Consider the following 18,714-nt stretch of genomic DNA (forward strand, 5'->3'; position numbering starts at 1 on the left):
TGCTTCCACTCTTAAAAATGAGTCCTTACGTGACTGAACAGTCCAATATGAGAACCACAGTCCCTGTCACCAGTGGGACAGATAGTCGGTGAGGGAAAGGGGGGTGGGACTGGTTTACTGCACGCTTTTTCTGCTGCCTGCGCTTGATTTCTGCAAACTCTTGGCGATGAGGCTCGAGTTGCTCGGCGCCCTCCCAGATGCACTTCCTCCACTTAGGGCGGTCTTTGGCCAGGGACACCCAGGTGTCAGTGGGGATATTGCACATTTTCAGGGAGGCTTTCAGGATGTCTGCCCACCTTTGGCTCATTTGCCGTGAAGGAGTTCAGAGTGGAGCGCTTGCTTTGGCAGTCTTGTGTCAGGTATGCGAACGATGTGGCCTGCCTAGTGGAACTGATCAAGTGTGGTCAGTGCTTCAATGCTGGAGATGTTGGCCTGGTCGAAGACGCTAATGTTGGTCCGTCTGTCCTCCCAGGGGATTTGTAGGATCTTGCGGAGACATCGTTGGTGGTATTTCTCCAGCGACTTGAGGTGTCTACTGTATGTGGTCAAGGCCTCTGATCCATATAGGAGGCAGGTATTACTACAGCCCTGTAGACCATGAGCTTGGTGGCAGTTTTGAGGGCCTGGTATTCAAACACTCTTTTCCTCAGGCAGCCAATGTATACCACAAAAAGTAAGGGACCCAGTACTGAGCCCTGTGGAACCCCACTGGAAACATCCTTCCAGTCACAAAACATCCATCAACCATTAACTTTTGCTTCCTACCTCTGAGTCAATTTTGGATCCAACTTGCCACCTTGTCCTGGATCCCATGGGCCTTTACCTTCGTGACCAGTCTGCCATGTGGGACCTTATCAAAAGTTTTGCCGAAGTCCATTTACACGACATCGTACGCACTACCCTCATCGACCCTCCTGGTTACGTCCTCAAAAAATTTAATCAGGTTAGTCAAACACGATCTTCCCTTAACAAATCTGTGCTGACTATCCCTGATTAATCCTTGCCTTTCTAAATGTAGATTTATCCTGTCCTTCTGGATTTTTTCCTATAATTTTCCCACCACTGAGGTTAGGCTGACAGGCTTGTAATTACTTGGCCTATCCCTTTCTCCCTTCCTAAACAAGGGTACCACATTAGCAGTCCTCCAGTCCTCCGGCACCATGCCTGAATCCAAAGAGGACTGGAAAATGATGGTCAAAGCCTCTGCTATTTCCTCTTTTGCTTCGCTCAACAGCCTGGGATGCATTTCATCTGGGCCTGGGGACTTATCCACTTTCAAAGCTGCTAAACCCCTAAGTTCCTCCTCTCTCACTATGTTTATTTCATCCAGAATCCTCGATAGCAGTATCTGCATTGCCCCTTTCCTTTGTGAAAACAGATGCAAAGTTTTCATTAAGAAGCATACCCACATCTTCCACCTCCACACACAGATTACCCTCATGGTCTCTAATAGGCCATACCCCTTGTTTAGTTATCCTCTTGCTCTTAATATATTTATAGAACATCTTTGGGTTTTCCTTGATTTTACTTCCCAAGAATTTTTCATGCTCTCTCTTAGCATTCCTAATATCCTTTCTAATTTCACCTCTGAACTTTCTATATTCCTCCAGAGATTCTACAGTATATGACAAGTAGCTGTTTCCAGTCCACTGTGGCCAAATGACTTCAGCGCTTCACAAAGTTAGCTTTCCCCAATTTGGGACTTTTATTTCTGGTCTATCCTTGTCCTTATCCATAACTACCTTGAATCTGACTGAATTATGGTCACTGGCACCCAAGTGTTCTCCCACTGATACCCCTTCCACCTGTCCAGTTTCATTCCCCAAAACTAAATCCAGAAGTCCCATGTTGGGCTTGTTACATGCTGACTAAAAAAGTTCTCTTGAATGCATTTTAAGAATTCCGCACCCTCTATACCCTTCAAACTACATTTGGCCCAATCAATATTAGGATCGTTGAAATCCCCTACTATCACTGCCCTATGGTTTTTGGACTTCACAGAAATTTGCGTACATGTTTGCTCTTCTATCTCCCTCCCACTGCTTGTGGGTCTATAATACATGACCAGCAGCATGATCGCCCCTTTTTTATTTTTTAGTTCGACCCATATGGCCTCATTTGATGATCCCTCGAACATATCATTCCTCCTCACAGCTATAATAGTTTCTTTCATCAATACCATGACCCCACCCCCTTTTTACCCCCATCTCTGTCCTGTCTGAAAATCCTGTAATCAAGAATATTGAGCTGCCAAACCTACCCCTCTTTCAGCCATGTCTGTGATGACTATAATGTCATACTCCCAAGTGTCTAGGGAGTAACTGAAGGAAATCCTTATTAGACAGGAAATTGTGTTAGGGAAATTGATGGGATTGAAGGCCGATAAATCCCCGGGGCCTGATAGTCTGCATCCCAGAGTACTTAAGGAAGTGGCCCGAGAAATAGTGGATGCATTGGTGATCATTTTCCAACAGTCTATCGACTGTGGATCAGTTCCTATGGACTGGAGGGTAGCTAATGTAACGCCACTTTTTAAAAAGGGAGGGAGAGAGAAAACGGGTAATTATAGACCGGTTAGCCTGACTTCAATAGTGGGGAAAATGTTGGAATCAATTATTAAAGATGAAATAGCAATGCATTTGGAAAGCAGTGACAGGATCTGTCCAAGTCAGCATGGATTTATGAAAGGGAAATCATGCTTGACAAATCTTCTGGAATTTTTTGAGGATGTAACTAGTAGAGTGGACAAGGGAGAAGCAGTGGATGTGGTGCATTTGGACTTTCAAAAGGCTTTTGACAAGGTGCCACACAAGAGATTGGTGTGCAAAATTAAAGCACATGGTATTGGGGGTAATGTACTGACGTTGATAGACAACTGGTTGGCAGACAGAAAGCAGAGAGTCGGGATTAACGGGTCCTTTATAGAATTGCAGGCAGTGACTCATGGGGTGCCGCAAGGCTCAGTGCTGGGATCCCAGCTATTTACAATATACATTAATGATTTGGATGAAGGAATTGAGTATAATATCTCCAAGTTTGCGATGACACTAAGCTGGGTGGCGGTGTGAGCTGTGAGGAGGATGCTAAGGGGCTGCAGGATGACTTGGACAGGTTGGGTGAGTGGGCAAATGCATGGCAGATGCAGTATAATGTGAACAAATGTGAGGTTATCCACTTTGGGGGCAAAAACACAAAGGCAGAATACTATCTGAATGGCGGCAGATTAGGAAAAGGGGAGGTGCAATGAGACCTGGGTGTCATGGTACATCAGTCATTGAAAGTTGGCATGCAGGTACAGCAGGCGGTAAAGACGGCAAATGGTATGTTGGCCTTCATAGCTAGGGGATTTGAGTATAAGAGCAGGGAGGTCTTACTGCAGTTGTACAGGGCCTTGGTGAGGCCTCACCAGGAATATTGTGTTCAGTTTTGGTCTTCTAATCTGAGGAAGGACGTGCTTGCTATTGAGGGAATGCAGCGAAGGTTCACCAGACTGATTCTCGGGATGGCTGGACTGACATATGAGGAGAGACTGGATCAACTGGGCTTGTATTCACTGGAGTTTAGAATGATGAGAGGGGATCTCATAGAAACATATAAAATTCTGAGGGAATGGACAGGTTAGATGCAGGAAGAATGTTCCCGATGTTGGGGAAGTCCAAAACCAGAGGACACAGTCTAAGGATAAGGGGTAGGCCATTTAGGACTGAGATGAGGAGAAACTTCTTCACTCAGAGAGTTATTAACCTGTAGAATTCCCTACCGCAGAGAGTTGTTAATGCCAGTTCATTGGATATATTCAAGAGCGAGTTAGATATGGCCCTTATGGCTAAAGGGATCAAGGGGTATGGAGAGAAAGCAGGAAAGGGGTACTGAGGTGAATGATCAGCCATGATCTTATTGAATGGTGGTGTAGGCTTGAAGGGCCGAATGGCCTACTCCTGCATCTGTTTTCTATGTTTCTATGTCTACCTGTGCTTTCAGCTCATCTGCCATATTCACTATACTCTTTGCATTGAAGTATATACCATTTAGCACAGGAAGACCTCCTTGATTACTACTTACTAACCCTTGTTTCTTTTGTCTTACAGATTCACTTTCTGCATTCTTGCTTTTCAATTTCAGCTATACTTCCTTCCCTACTAAATTTTTTCTCAGGTTCCCATCCCCCTGCCAAGCTGGTTTAAACTCTCCCGAACAGCACTAAAAAAATTCCCCGTGAGGATATTGGTCCTGGCGCTGTTGAGGTGCAACCCGTCTGTTTGACAAGGCCCCATCTCCCCCAGAAGCAGTCCCAATGCCTCAGAAATTTAAAGCCCTCCCTCCTGCACCAACTCTCCAGCCACGCATTCATCCTCTCTATCCTTCTAGTCATTAGCATATGGCACCGGTAGTAACCCGGAGATTGCTACCTTTGAGGTTCTACTATTTAATGTTTCTCCTCGCTCCCTAAGTGCTGCCTGCAGGACCTCATCCCTCTTTCTACATATGTCATTGGTCCCGATATGGACCACGACCTCTGGCTGTTCACCCTCTCCCCCCAGAATGCCCTGCGTCTGCTCTGTGATATCCTTGGCCGTGGCACCAGGGAGGCACCATACCATCCTGGAGTCATGTCTAAAGCCGCAGAAACACCTCTCTATTCCCCTAATTATTGAATCCCCTACCACTAAAGCTCTTTTTTTCTTTGTCCCTCCCTCCTGTGCAGCTGAGCCACCCATGGTGCCTTGGACTTGGCTCTGGCTGCACTCCCCAGAGGCACCATCGCCCTCACCGGTGCTCAGAAGATCAGTTGGGAAGCGAGCTGGACTCACGGGGGAACTCCTGCACTACCTGCCTAGCATTCTTCCTCCGTCTGGTGGTCACCCACTTCTCCTCTGCCTGCATGCTTTGAAGCTGTGGGGTGATCGCCTCCTGAAACGTGCTATCCACGTTGCTCTCAGCCTCGCGGATGCACCGAAGTGACTCCAGCCGCTGCTCAAGCTCCAAACCGTGGAGCTCGACTAGTTGAAGCTGGAGACATCTCCTGCACACATGGTTGTCTAGGCAGCGCAAAGCATCCACAACTTCCCACATGCCACAGGACATGCCCTGCCATCCCCCTAATTAGACTTATCTGTTATAAAGGGGAAAGAGAGATACATATCAATCAACCAGCCAATCACTTACCTACCCGGACGAGGCCTGTGAGTGGGCAGAGGTCGAATACGCAGTTTGGAGTCTAATCCGAAATCAGTGGGGCACAGGGGAGTAACGCACTCAGCAGTGGGAGGCCTGGAGGTTGGCGAGGAGCGGGAGGCCCGGAGGTCGGCAAGGAACAGGAGGACCTGAGGTCGGTGAGGAGTGGGAGGCCCAGAGATCAGAGAAGAGCAGGAGGTCTGAAGGTCGGTGAGGAGCGGGAGGGGCTCCAATTTTGATCCCCTGCAACATGGCCTTCAGTGCTGCATCCAAGATTCTGGGTGCTCTTTCCCTGACTTGTTGAGCCATTTGGGTTAGTGCTGAAGCACTTTTTAAGATTCATCACTAGAAGACAGCTCACCTTTAAGAGGTGCAGACTGCCTTTAAGAGGCACAGGCTAGCTTTAAGTCATCATCATCATAAGCAGTGCCTCGGAGTCGAGGATGACTTGCTTCCACTCTAAATGTGAATTCTCAGGTGACTGAGGTGTCCAATGCGGGACAATCACAGGTGGGGCAGACAATGGTTGAAGGAAAGGGTGGGTGGGAAGCCTGGGTTGATGCACACTCCTTCCACTGTCTACGCTAGGTTTCTGCTTGTTCTCAGTGATGGGACTTGAGGTGCTCAGCGACCTTCCGGATGCTCTTCCTCCATTTTGGGTGGTCGTGGGCCAAGGATTCCCAGGAGTCGATGGGGATGTTACACTTTATCAAGGAGGTTTTGAAGGTGTCCTTGAAGCGTTTCCTCTGCCCACCTGGGGCTCGCTTGCCGTGTCAAAGCTCCACGTAGAGCACTTGCTTTGGGAGTCTCGTGTCGGGCATGAGGATGATGTGGCCCGCCCAATGGAGCTGATCGAGTGTGGGCAATGCTTCGATGCTGGGGATGTTGGCCTGAGGTAGAACACTGACCGTGTGTCTATCCTGCCAATAGATTTGCAGGATCTTGCAGAGGCAGCGTTGGTGGTACTTCTCCAGCGCTCTGAAGTGCCTGCTGTATATAGTCCACATCTCTGAGCCATATAGGAGGGCAGGTATCACTACTGCCCTGTTGACCATAAGCTTGATGCCGGATTTGAGGTTCTGGTCTTCAAACACTCTCTTCCTCAGGTGACTGAAGGCTGCGCTGGCGCACTGAAGGCAGTGTTGGACCTTGTCGTCAATGTCTGCTCTTGTTGACAGTCGGCTCCCGAGGTATGGAAAATGGTCCACGTTGCCCAAGGCCTCGTGGGCAGTGCTGTGTGGTGGGGTCAGTTTGATAGAGGACCTTTGTCTTACAGATGTTTAGCGTAAAGCCTATGCTCTCGTATGCCTCGGCGAAGGTGTTGACGATGGCTTGGAGTTCGGCCTCCGAGTGTAATCCTTAAGTAAAGGTTAAATAAAGCTAGATTCACACAAACATTGAGTACTTGGGCCGCCTGCTGAGTGCGCAGATGTCAGCAATGCATTCAGCGCTGGGCTATGTGCGGCAATCATTATAATTAGCTCCTGGTTATCGAATTTCACCCCAACTAAATATTCATAATTAATCTTTAGCAAAACAACAATTTTTAATTGTTAATTAATAAAATAAGTACATTTGTTAACTGTGTGAAAAATTACCCTTCCTTAGAGATAAAGACCCCAATCTTAATTGGGTTGGGTTTTACAAGCGAGGGAAATGTGGTCGGGAAACTATTGTTTTACCTCCACAGCGTGTGACTATTTTTTCCAGCGGGTTCCCTTGACAAGCTTGGCTCCTTGTCATGAGGTGAACACTGCGGAGGAGGCCACAGACCAGGAGCAGGTAGGGGGCCTGCTGTTGGAGTCGTGATAGCGGGCAGTGGTGGTCCGAATCCTGGGGGGGGTGCGCGGTGATCCTGGAGGGTGGAAGCAGGTTTGCTTGGGGGGCCAGAGGAAGCACTTCTGCTCCTCCTAGCCCACAAACACTGCTGGAAAAGCACTTGCCTCTTCCATGCACGAGGCCCGGGATGGCCAGCGTTAAAGCTGGAAGAGAGATCAAATCTGAGGCACGCAACTTCATTGTAATATTTAAATGACCAACCCACTTCCTGGGAGAGGGTTGGTTACCCGCCGTTAAAACCGGAAGTTGGTGAGTTCGAGGTGGGTTGGCTTTGAGTTTGAAATTTTAAAAATTTTCACACCGCATGAGATCCAAACCCACCTGCATTCCATTTTGTTATATCTTTGCACTGTACTTTATTTATGTTTCAATTAATCCTTCCAAGTTTGGAGAGATTATTCTCAAGAGCTTACAAATTTGTATGTTGTCAAAATGCCAGGAGACTGGGGAATTCTTAAAGTCTTGTGCAAGGAATATTTCACCTGAATTTGATTACATTGTTACATATACTCCAAATGCAAGACCTGAGCAAGTTCTTGCCCCGTACTGTCCAATACGTTAGGCACTAATTGGACTAATTGGGAATCCAGAAGTAGATCATTGCATTTCCGATTAGCATATAAAAAATGAGTAATAGACAATATTGTTGGCGTGTGATCTCAATACTCTTATTCACACAGGAAAGCACGTGTACTTTAATTTTTTTGTGCATTTGTTTGTAAAATGGTAAGATGAAAAGCAGAGAGTGCGAATGTTTTTAGTTGTTGTGAGTGCTTTACTCGTTGGTAACTGAATAATGGTAAATGTTTATTCAGTAAATATATACGAGAAGTACATTTACCTGTACTGTGTGAGTGTATGTAAGGCATTTCTACTAATATTAGTGAATGTGGCTAAAACAATGTCATCATAGCCACACCTGTGGGCAGTCAGTCATTTCTATTGGACACACTGTGCGAGCCCATCTGAACTACAAGTGCCACACTATGTCATTGTGATGTGGAGATTTTAGAGGCATATAAGCTCCAACTTCCCAAAGTACAGAGCCAGGACAAAGGGAAAGTCATCAGATCAAGGAACGTTAGGAAAAAAGAACTGCACTCCAAAAGAAACATAAATATGTTTTGATACATCGCTGGTGCAGAGTTGGACTATTTGCTCAGTGACCGGCCAGCCATTGTCCACGTAAGTCTTATGGTTGATGCAAGTAGTATTGGGGTCTGCTTGCATCAGCATAAGCCTTAAATTAAACCTTTATATATCCAAAATTATGCACATACACTTTATTAAATGAGTTTATGCAAATATTGACCCAGATTATTGTTTTAATGATGTGTGAAATTATCAAAAAATTAACTTTTTATTGAGTTTGGTAGACTGAAGGTAATTATGATTCAAATTCAATTCTGTTAATTATATGGTTTTTACATTTTGGGATTCCATTGCATATCATTAGGGGATTTCCTTCGTAGATGATTGAAATGCAATTCTCCTTTGTCATTGGAGGACCGGGCCCATGTGATTCGAGGATGCTTCCGAACTGCTTGCGTCCCTGGGATCCAAGGGCCATTACGCTGCCTTCTGCCTCGAGGTCTGAGACAGCAACTGTTCGCAGCCTGGTTGCCAGTACTCCGGAGGTATGCCTCCATCCGCAATTTCTAGGCCATTGTCTACATGAACTCTGGTCACCTTAGCAAATGGACCCAATGTGAGGGCAAATAGGAAGGAAAGAAAATCATGTGACTGTATAAAGCTTGCAAAACAGATGTTAGCTAATCAATTTTGACCATTGTTGAGTACTCACTATATAAAAAGAACACCCATTTTATATAGTGACCCGACCACAGGATTGGACTTGACTGGGATGCATCTTGCAGTGAAATAATCTATCAATGTTCATTATTAAGATTTGTGTATGAAATATGGCTACTTGGGTGAGGTACTGTGGTTGACAATCTAAGAAGGAGCCTTTTCCCAGCAAGTAATCAATATTTCAGGGAAAGGAAAGAAGAAAATTGGTGCGATAAAGGAATAAAAGTATATAAAAAATATAATTTGGAAATGGGCAGTACTGCAGGCTTCAAGGTATCGAAAATCTTTCTGGGATCACTGAAATAGATCGAGGCCATCAATGGGTCAGTAGGTAAAGAGATGTGTAGCTGAGCCATACGGCCCAGAATGTCCTAGGTTTGATTCTCTCAGTCTCAGCTGAATGAATTAGTTTTAAGGCAGAACATATAGCATTTCAAGTGGTCAGAGAGCCCAAGGGCTGGGGTGGAGCAAAACAATCCATGTTCATGCTCAAAGCTATTCAGTGGTCCTTGCTGGAAACCCCATGTGTAGACATTGGTGAAGACAGCATCGGGTTTGTGTGTAATGCCTCCCATGAACAAGTGGCTTGCCATCACTCACGAGCTTCTCACATGAAGAATAATGCCTTGGTTGAGGCACTGGAATGCCACTGGCACCTGTGGAACCATACCCCAGCAAGACTCAGGTGAGAAGCAGCAAGAAAAAGGGGATTAAATTGGCAAATAAAAGGTCCTTTTTGATAGCTGGTGGTCCCGAGGTGTGGTTTTATTGAATGAAGCCAGTCAATGTCAATTTTGCAGTGGAGGCATCAAACAGACCCCTTATTTGCATGTGCGGAGAGTAATGCCTGTTTCAGGCATGGACTTTGTACAACATTTTATTTTCATTTCCCAATATGGCAAGTGGTACACCTCTGGTCAAAAATATGCATGTACATCCTGCCAGCCATATTGGGTGCTTAATAGGCTGGTTAGTGCCTGGAAAACAGGCAATGTGTGGCCTCATTTAAAGGCTCAAGAATGGTATGTCAACAACATGGTCTCTGTTTTTGTCCCAAGTTGATCTTATATGCAATATTCTTTCATACCTTTGCAGCCTTGGAACACAACCTTTAAGCTGTGCGGTCAATGATAGTTGTGTAAACATACCATTTCACAATTTTTTATCCACATATCCATTCCCTAAAAACCTCCCATGTAATACCTGAGCTAGAAGCTCTTTAACAAACACAAAGAAATGGGAGTGTTAGGACAGCCTGGACAATTTGTCAATTTTAGAGAAATGTAAAATCAAAAGCCGGCTTTTTACTGTTCATGATAACATGAGTGAAACATCTCTGCTTGTTTGAACTGAACTTACAGAACGGATTTGAAAGTTTATTAAATCAGCATTTTATAAAAAAATCAGCTTATAAACAGCCTCCGTTCCAGTTCTTTCCTTTGGCAGGCTGGCTGCTACAGAAACCAACTGTGCCAAACTTTGACCAATAGCACACTTTAAGGCTTTAAACATAGGCCTATCTATTCCCAGATTGACTATCAGCTTTAACTGTTTATCATCTATCATTCGAGCAAGATCTCGAGTTGTGTCTACAGTGCCAGAGCAATAAATTGGGAAGAAATAACTTTGATCTGTTGCCAGCTCATGCTTGAATTAGAATTTATTTACAGCACAGAAACAGGCCATTCGGCCCAATTGGTCCATGCTGGTGTTTGTGCCCCGGCATGGATCCTCCTCCCACCCCTCTTCATCTAACCTTATCAGCATAACTTTCTATTACTTCCTTGTGTTTATCTAGCTTCCCCTTAAATGCATCTATGCTATGCGACCAAGTGGTATCTTTAACAACGCACATTGAAGCAGGCTCCCAGCGCCAGCTCAAGACCTCTGTGGCACCTGTGAACCTGTCAGCGGCATATGACACAGTATAGAAGCATAGACTGCTTTTCAAGCTCTCCACCATTTTACCCTGCAGAACAACGATCCATCTTCTCAACGCCATGCTCAGCAACCGACGCTTCCGTGTGTACTATGGCACCCAGAAGAGCAGATATAGGACATTGGACAACGGATTCCCACAGGGTACTGTCCTAGCACCCATATTATTCAACATTTACACCAATGACCTGCCTAAAACAGTTGATGACATTACCTTGGCCGCGCAAAACATGAATCTATCCATCACCGGAGATGTTGACCAGTGATTTACAGACGATGGAGGCATACCGCCGCTGCTGGTGACTTTGGCCAAACCAGCAAAAGACCGTCACCTCGACTTTGCACATCAACACCATTCAAGCAAACCAAGCTTTGAAAGTCTCCTTTTGTGGCGCAGAGGCAAACCATGCCAAAAAACCTTCCTATTTAGGAGTCATGCTTGCTTGCACCCTGTCATATAGACAACATCTCCAGAACCTTGGGAAGAAACTAAAGAGCAGGGTCAATTTGATCCAGAAACTTGCCGGATCCACATGGGGAGCAGACACTCAAACCCTCTGTACAGCAGCACTTGGTCTAGTGCACTCTACAGCAGAGTACTGCTCTCTGGCACAGCTATCAAATCCGCATGTCAAATCCTTTGATGTCCAACTGAATTCTACCATGAGAATTATCACCGGTACGGTTTTATCGACATCAATACCATGGCTGCCCGTGCTTGCAAACATTGCACCATCACACCCAGGCTGTGAATATGCAGTCTCCAGAGAATACAACCACTACATCAGCAAAAGACATGCCAATCCACCAACCCATTTCAAATCTAGAAAGCCATTTTAGACCGTCGCCAAAGCCCTTCAGCGATCTCTCCTCAGCCTTGATGACTGATGGTGAAATGCTTGGAAGAAGTGCAACATACCAATTGAAATCATTATAGAGAATCCCACAGTACAACCTGAAGGATCAAACCTTCCTCGCAAACAGTGGACAACCACCAACCACCTCAGAACTGGTCATGGTGGATGCTGCCACCTTCTCCATAGATGGAAGATTAAAACATCCCCATCATGTGACTGTAGAGCTCCTTATCAAACTCTGGAACACATCATTGAGCACTGTCCTTAGAGGAAATTCTCAGGCAGCCTACAAGATATCCACGCTGTTACAGCAGAAGCTTTGGCCTAGATATCTGACTTAAATATTGACGTTTTATTTGCTTTGCTACTACCATACAAAAGAAGAAGTATGCTATTCACCTCAACCACTCCATTGTTCCACATTCTAACCACTCTATGCGTAAAGACGTTTCTCCTATCTCGCAAGTCTGAATCAGTCTTCTTAGTTAAGCCAACCCAAGTAGTCACTTATCTAGCTGACCATCTTTTTTATTTGCTGGATTTTCCCCATGGATCCTACCTGAGCAGCAGCAGGAAATGAGGTACAATTGGGCAGCAAGACCTGCCCCAACATTAATTTCCCTCTCCCCAACCACTGCAGATACCACCACTGGCTGGCCACTCCTCACCCTCTAATGCAAATGTCAGTGAGGAGGTAGGGCCCAGGTTCCTGCCAAGTTTTCCTGTTGTTTGCCTTGTTCCGATTGTTCCCTGGATTGGTCAGGAGAAACCTGATAGCAGGAATTCAGCTGGGATTAAATCCGACCCTAGAAAAGTCCAGTCCCACTTCAAAGAGAGAACAGATTTTAGATCATCAAAGTTCAGACAAATGGTGAAGACCCGATGTTCTCAGGTCTGCTGTCGGCAGGGAGTTCGGCAGCCAACCTCACATAGCCGGGCATTGCTGGGCAGTGTCCCTGTGATTTCAAGATATATGCAGTCTGTGGGTGGTGCTCCCTGCTGGCAGCATAGGCTCGGAAAATTGGTTCTTTAGTGCACTTGTACTACGCTCCACTTCATACTATTCTTAGGAAGATATTAACTTATTTAAAATGGCTTAACAGCTGCATAAAAATAGTACACAGTGGAATGTACTATGAGCATGTTAAGTGTTAAGTATTTATGCTTGGGGTCACCATACACCAGGGGGCGCTACTGTTGGAGGTCATCGGGCTGTACGCGCGTGTGCATGGTCACTGATATATAAGCGCGGGTACCATGTCACGCGGGTTTCTTAGGGCGCGAATAAAGTTGGATCAGGTTTACACCTGAGGCAGTTTACAGTAACAAGTCTTTTGAGTCATTACATTCATTATATTTGGCGACGAGGTAACTTAAGAACCTTCGCATATACAATAGGCACTATTGGAATTCTGGCGAGATTCACGGATGGCAAGGATTGGGCGGATTTTATCGACCGCCTAGATCAGTATTTTGTGGCCAACAAAATGGAGGGAGAGGCTGACGCAGTTCGGCGCAGGGCGGTTTTCCTCACCGTTTGTGGTCCAAAAATTTATGGCCTAATGAAGAATCTTCTCTCGCCTTTACATCCAACGGACAAAGAATATGGGGATTTTTGTGCTTTGGTGAGTGACCATCTTAAGCCAAAAGAGGGGATCATCATCTCACGCTATCGCTTCTACACGCATGTTCGTGCTGAGGGCCAGGATGTGTCGGGATTCTTCGCCGACCTGCGACGTCTTGCTGAGCCGTGTACGTTCGGGAACGTGTTGGAAGATATGCTACGAGATTTCTTCATGATAGGCATCAACCATGATGTAATTCTTCGGAAGTTATTGGCCGAAGAGAAGTTGGATTTAAGCAAAGCCATCGCGACTGCCCAGGCTTGCATGACGACTGATGATGATTTGAGGCAGACATCATCGAAGAGTCGGAGCTCCACGGCAAGTACTGTAAACAAGATTGTGTCATCGATTGCAACTTGACTGCTTATGCGAAACCTGTAGCTGCTCAAGGTACGGCAAATGGTACGAATCCGATTTCACCCTGTTGCCGTTGTAGGGGCAATCATCGGCCACATCAGTGTCAGTTTAAACAGTACTCCTGTAATGGCTGTTCGAAAGTGGGGCATCTTCAGAAAATGTGCCCACAACTGAGCAAGCGTGCTTCCGCTCATCACGTTGCTGATGATAACCAATCCAATGCTGGCCCGGATACACAACCTGAGGAGGAAGTGTATGATCCGTATTCGTTCTTGGGAAGGAGCCAGCCAATAATCGTCAATGTGAAGCTGAATGGCGTGCCTGTATCAATGGAGCTGGACACGGGTGCAAGTCAGTTGATAATGAGCCAAAGGACATTCGACAAGCTGTGGGACACTGAGGCTGTGAAGCCTAAGCTGAGTCCAGTCAATGCCAAGTTGTGTACTTACACTAAGGAACTCATACTGGTGATTGGCAATGCAGTAGTCAAGATGTCATATGGTGTGGTTCATGATCTATCATTATGGATTGTCCTAGGTAATGATCCAAAGCTGTTCAGCAGGAATTGGCTCGAGAAAATCAAGTGGAATTGGAATGATATTAAAGCGTTGTCATCGGTGGATGACACTTCGTGTGCTCAAGTGTTGAAGAAGTTTCCTTCTTTGTTTGAAACGGGCGTGGTAATTTTATTGGAGCCAAGGTGCAGATTCACCTGGATTCTGATGCAAGGCCTGTCTATCATAAAGCTCGGTCTGTTCCCTACATGATGAGGGAGAAGATTGAAATTGAGCTTGACAGACTCCAATGTGAAGGGGTCATATCACCGGTCGAGTTTAATGAGTGTGCCTGTCCTATTGTTCCTGTGTGAAGAGTGATGGCACAGTCAGGATTTGTGGAGACTACAAGGTTACGATTAACCAATTTTCAAAACAGGATCAGTACCCGTTACCGAAGACCGATGACCTGCTAGCTGTTGGAAAGTCGTTCACTAAACTGGATCTGACGTCGGCCTATATGACACAGGAACTTGTCAATACTTTGAAGAAACTCATCTGCATCAACACCCATAAAGGACTGTTTGTCTACAACAAGTGTCCTTTTGGAATTCGTTCGGCTGCAGCCATATTTCAGCGGAACATGGAGAGTCTATTGAACTGTCGAGTTTCAAAATGACATTCTGGTCACAGGTCGTGACACTACTGAACATCTGAACAATCTTGAAGTCCTACATTGTCTGGACAAAGTGGGACTCAGGCTGAAACATTCGAAGTGTGTCTTCATGGCACCTGAAGTTGAATTCCTGGAGAGGAAGATAGCTGCTGATGGCATCAGGCCTACTGATTCGAAAACCAAGGCCATCAAAAATGCACGCAGGCCTCAGATTGTGAAGCTGTATTCATTCCTTGGGCTACTTAACTACTTTGGTAATTTCTTACCCAGATTGAGCACTTTGTTAGAGCCACTGCACGTGCTATTCAGAAAAGGCGACAACTGGGTCTGGGGTGTGCCTCAAGATAGAGCCTTTGAAAAATCTAAGAATCTGCTCTGTTCAAACAATTTCTTTGTTCATTATGATCCGTGTAAGCGCCTTGTATTGGCCTGTGATGCTTCATCATATGGGGTTGGCTGTGTACTCCAACAAGCAAATGAGTCAGGTAAGCTACAACCTGTTGCGTATGCTTGGAGAAGTTTGTCAAAGGCGGAAAGAGCTTACAACATGGTAGAAAAAGAAGCTTTGGCCTGTGTGCATGGGGTCAAAAAGATGCATTAGTACCTGTTTGGTCTTCGTTTTGAACTCAAAACAGATTACAAGCCACTCATTTCATTGTTTTTGGAAAACAAAGGTATTAATACCAATGCATCGTTCTGTATCCAAAGGTGGGCGTTGACATTGTCTGCCTATGATTATGTTATTTGTCATAGACCGGGCACTGAGAATTGTGCTGATGCACTGAGTCGTCTGCTGTTGCCCACACCTGAAGTGGAGATGCCTCAGCCTGCAGATCTACGGTTAGTAATGGATGCTTTTGAGAGTGAAGGAACTCCTGTCACTGCTCAACAAGTTAGGATCTGGACCAGCCACGACCCTATTTTATCGGTTGTGAAACGTTGTATCCTCAGTGGTGATTGGTCTGCAATACCTATGGAAATGTGTGATGAGACAAAACCTTACAACCGTCGCAAAGGTGAACTGTCCGAGCAGTCAGATTGTTTACTGTGGGGTAATTGTGTTGTTATGCCTAAGAAAGGTAGAGAAAAATTTGTACGTGAACTACACAGCACTCATCCTGGTATTGTCATGATGAAAGCCATTGCTAGGGCTCATGTATGGTGGCCTGGAATTGACTCTGATCTGGAATCATGTGAGCAACAATGCAACACTTGCATGCAGCTATGTAAAGTACCAGCGGAATCTCCGCTGAGTCTTTGGTCGTGGCCATCTAAACTATGGTCGAGGATCCACATCGATTTTGCGGGCCATTTCCTGGGAAAGATGTTTTTTGTTGGGGTGGATGCATATTCAAAGTGGATAGAGTGTATTATTATGTCATCCAGTACATCTACGGCTACTATTGAGAGCCTTCGTGTCATGTTTGCTACTCATGGTTTGCCTGACATTGTTGTGAGCGACAACGGATCTTGCTTCACAAGTCTGGAGTTTCAAGAGTTCATGAAACTCAATGGTATTAAACATGTGAGGTCAGCCCCATTCAAACCTGCTTCTAATGGTCAAGCAGAGCGTGCTGTTCAAATGATCAAACAGAGTATGAAACGTGTAACTCAGGGTTCACTGCAGACTCGCTTGTCCTGTATATTGCTCAGTTACAGGACTAGACCTCATACGCTTACTGGGGTCTCCCCTGCTGAACTACTGATGAAGAGAAATCTCAAGACCAAGCTCTCTCTTCATCCAGATTTGAATGATCATGTTGAAAACAGATGTCATAGTCAGCAATGGTATCATGATCGTGCTGCTGTGTCACATGATATCTCTGTCAATGATCCGGTTTATGTACTGAACTATGGCCAAGGAGGGTAACAGAGTGTTTATTGTCGTGCTCAAGAATGGGCAAACATGTTGATCAGATAAAACTGTGGCACACGGATGAACTGGAACCACTTGAGGAAGATGCAGTCAGTGACCAACCAACCAATGTTCATTCACCAGAGGACTTTGTTGTCATTATTGAAACTGGACCTCCAGTCCCTGATGTGGTCATTACCACTCCCATCAGATTGGTTACTCAGCCTTCAGTCACAACTGACTCAGAACACTCGCCTAGAACTGAAGTTGAACTGAGATGACCATTTTAATTTGTAAAAAGACTGATATTAAGATCTTGAAACGGGATGTTGTTATGTATTTATGCTTGGGGTCACCAGACACCAGGGAGCTCCACTGTCGGAGGTCATCGGGCTGTACGCGCGTGTGCACGGTCACTGGTATATAAGCGCGGGTACCATGTCACGCGGGTTACTTTGGGCGCAAATAAAGTTGGATCAGGTTTACACCTGAGACAGTTTACAGTAACAAGTCTTTTGAGTCATTACATTCATTACATTAAGCATTTGTACCTGAATTTTGTCAATGGGAAAATATACCTCAGACTGTTTACACTTAATTTGCGTCCTTTTCTAACTCATGACCAACTAAATTTTTTTAAGTGAAATATTTTAGCTATAAGGAAAGATAATTTTTTTAACATTTCTTTTTCTCAGCGTCAGGAGAAGCCTGGTACCAGGGATCTCGCTGCGAGCTTGCCCTGCATGTCTAATTAAACCCCACCCAGGAAAATTCCAGTCGTTGTCAAACAATACTTGCAAACTGATTTTGTAATCAAAGTTCAGATGCTGAAGGGCCGATTTTCTCAGTTTGCATTGTTAGCAGGAAGCCTCAGCATCCAATAATGGGTGCTTTTTTAACCCACCCCCCCATTCGACCCTCACCCCTCAATTCACCCCTGCACTCCCAATTCGGCCCCTGCACCATCCCTCCCCCACATTTTGCCCCCTACACCCTTCCCAATTCGCCCCCCACCCGATTCAGCTTCCCGCACCCCTGTTTCGCCCCCCATACCCAAACAATTCAGCCCCCGCTTCCCCCCACCCACACCTCGTCCCCGATTCCTGCCCCAAGCTAAAGTTTGGGCTGTTATTTTGTGAAAGTTTGTTTTATTTTCTATTCACCCTCCCCTTAAAGTCTCCTTGTGGGATGTTTTACGATGTTAACGGCGCTATATAAATACAAGTTGTTGTTGTTTTCGTTGTTGTGTGACACAATTCCTGGCTGTAGGACAGGCTTGGGGCCTGTTTCCAGTTTCCATTAATACCCACTAACCAAAAGCCAGAATTTACACAAGAGCAGCTGAGAGAGACTGGCAATCCCATGTCCCCCCCTCTTGAGGGAAACTCTTGGCCTCTGCTCAACTACTTTGTGCAAGAATGGAATTATGGGTAGAGAACTCCGCTGATGAAGCTGGAGTCTCTCGGCCTGTGTCAGGCTGTCTTGTCTTTATGATGTTTTTGCTGTGATGAATAAAATGAACAGAATGAAATATGTTGGGTAAGGAACATGCATTTCACTCCATAAAATCTCAGATAAGTGATTCATGTCTACTGCAGTGTTAGTGAATTATGTAGGAGTGCTTCATGAATAAAGAACAGGTTTCTCTGTCCACTATGCAACAGCATATCATATTTTAAAGGAACAAGTATCAAAAATATGAAAACATGGGGTTTAGATAATAAATTCAAGTTCATGGCTTCTGAATTCAATAGAAATGGTGCGTACCTATTTCGGCTGGAAGTTCCTTGATATAATTCCTGGCTAAATCCATCACAATCAGATCCTGGAATATGACAATAAAGGATGGAATGATCTCTATGCTTGTTTTCTTAATATGCCACTCTTTAAGGTAAGTCTTGTCCTTTAAGGAATCAGGAAGTTCCTGCAGAAAAAATAAGATACAATCACATTATAAAGTAACATTTCTACAGTGCAATACTCTACCTGGAAATGATTTGAACACTTACAAATCATTTTAAACAATCAATTCACCTCCTTCAAGCTTTTACTATGGTAACCTTATGGAACATACAGGCCCATAGGT

General features: G+C 45.2%; 1 protein-coding gene across 3 annotated transcripts in view; it reads right to left on the reverse strand.

The window, feature by feature from the left end:
• lrrc2 (leucine rich repeat containing 2) overlaps nucleotides 1–18,714 on the reverse strand; it is a 136,533-nt gene that overhangs the window by 90,317 nt on the left and 27,502 nt on the right. For all 3 annotated transcript variants that reach the window (XR_011593421.1, XM_070881947.1, XM_070881946.1), the window contains one exon: nucleotides 18,396–18,552. Coding sequence is in view for 2 of the 3 variants with exons in the window: in XM_070881947.1 (XP_070738048.1) it covers nucleotides 18,396–18,552 (157 nt within the window). In the remaining variant the exon portion in view is untranslated. The remainder of the gene's footprint in view (nucleotides 1–18,395; nucleotides 18,553–18,714) is intronic.

This window comes from Pristiophorus japonicus, chromosome 1, assembly GCF_044704955.1.
Source record: "Pristiophorus japonicus isolate sPriJap1 chromosome 1, sPriJap1.hap1, whole genome shotgun sequence".
Taxonomy (NCBI): Eukaryota; Metazoa; Chordata; class Chondrichthyes; family Pristiophoridae; genus Pristiophorus; species Pristiophorus japonicus.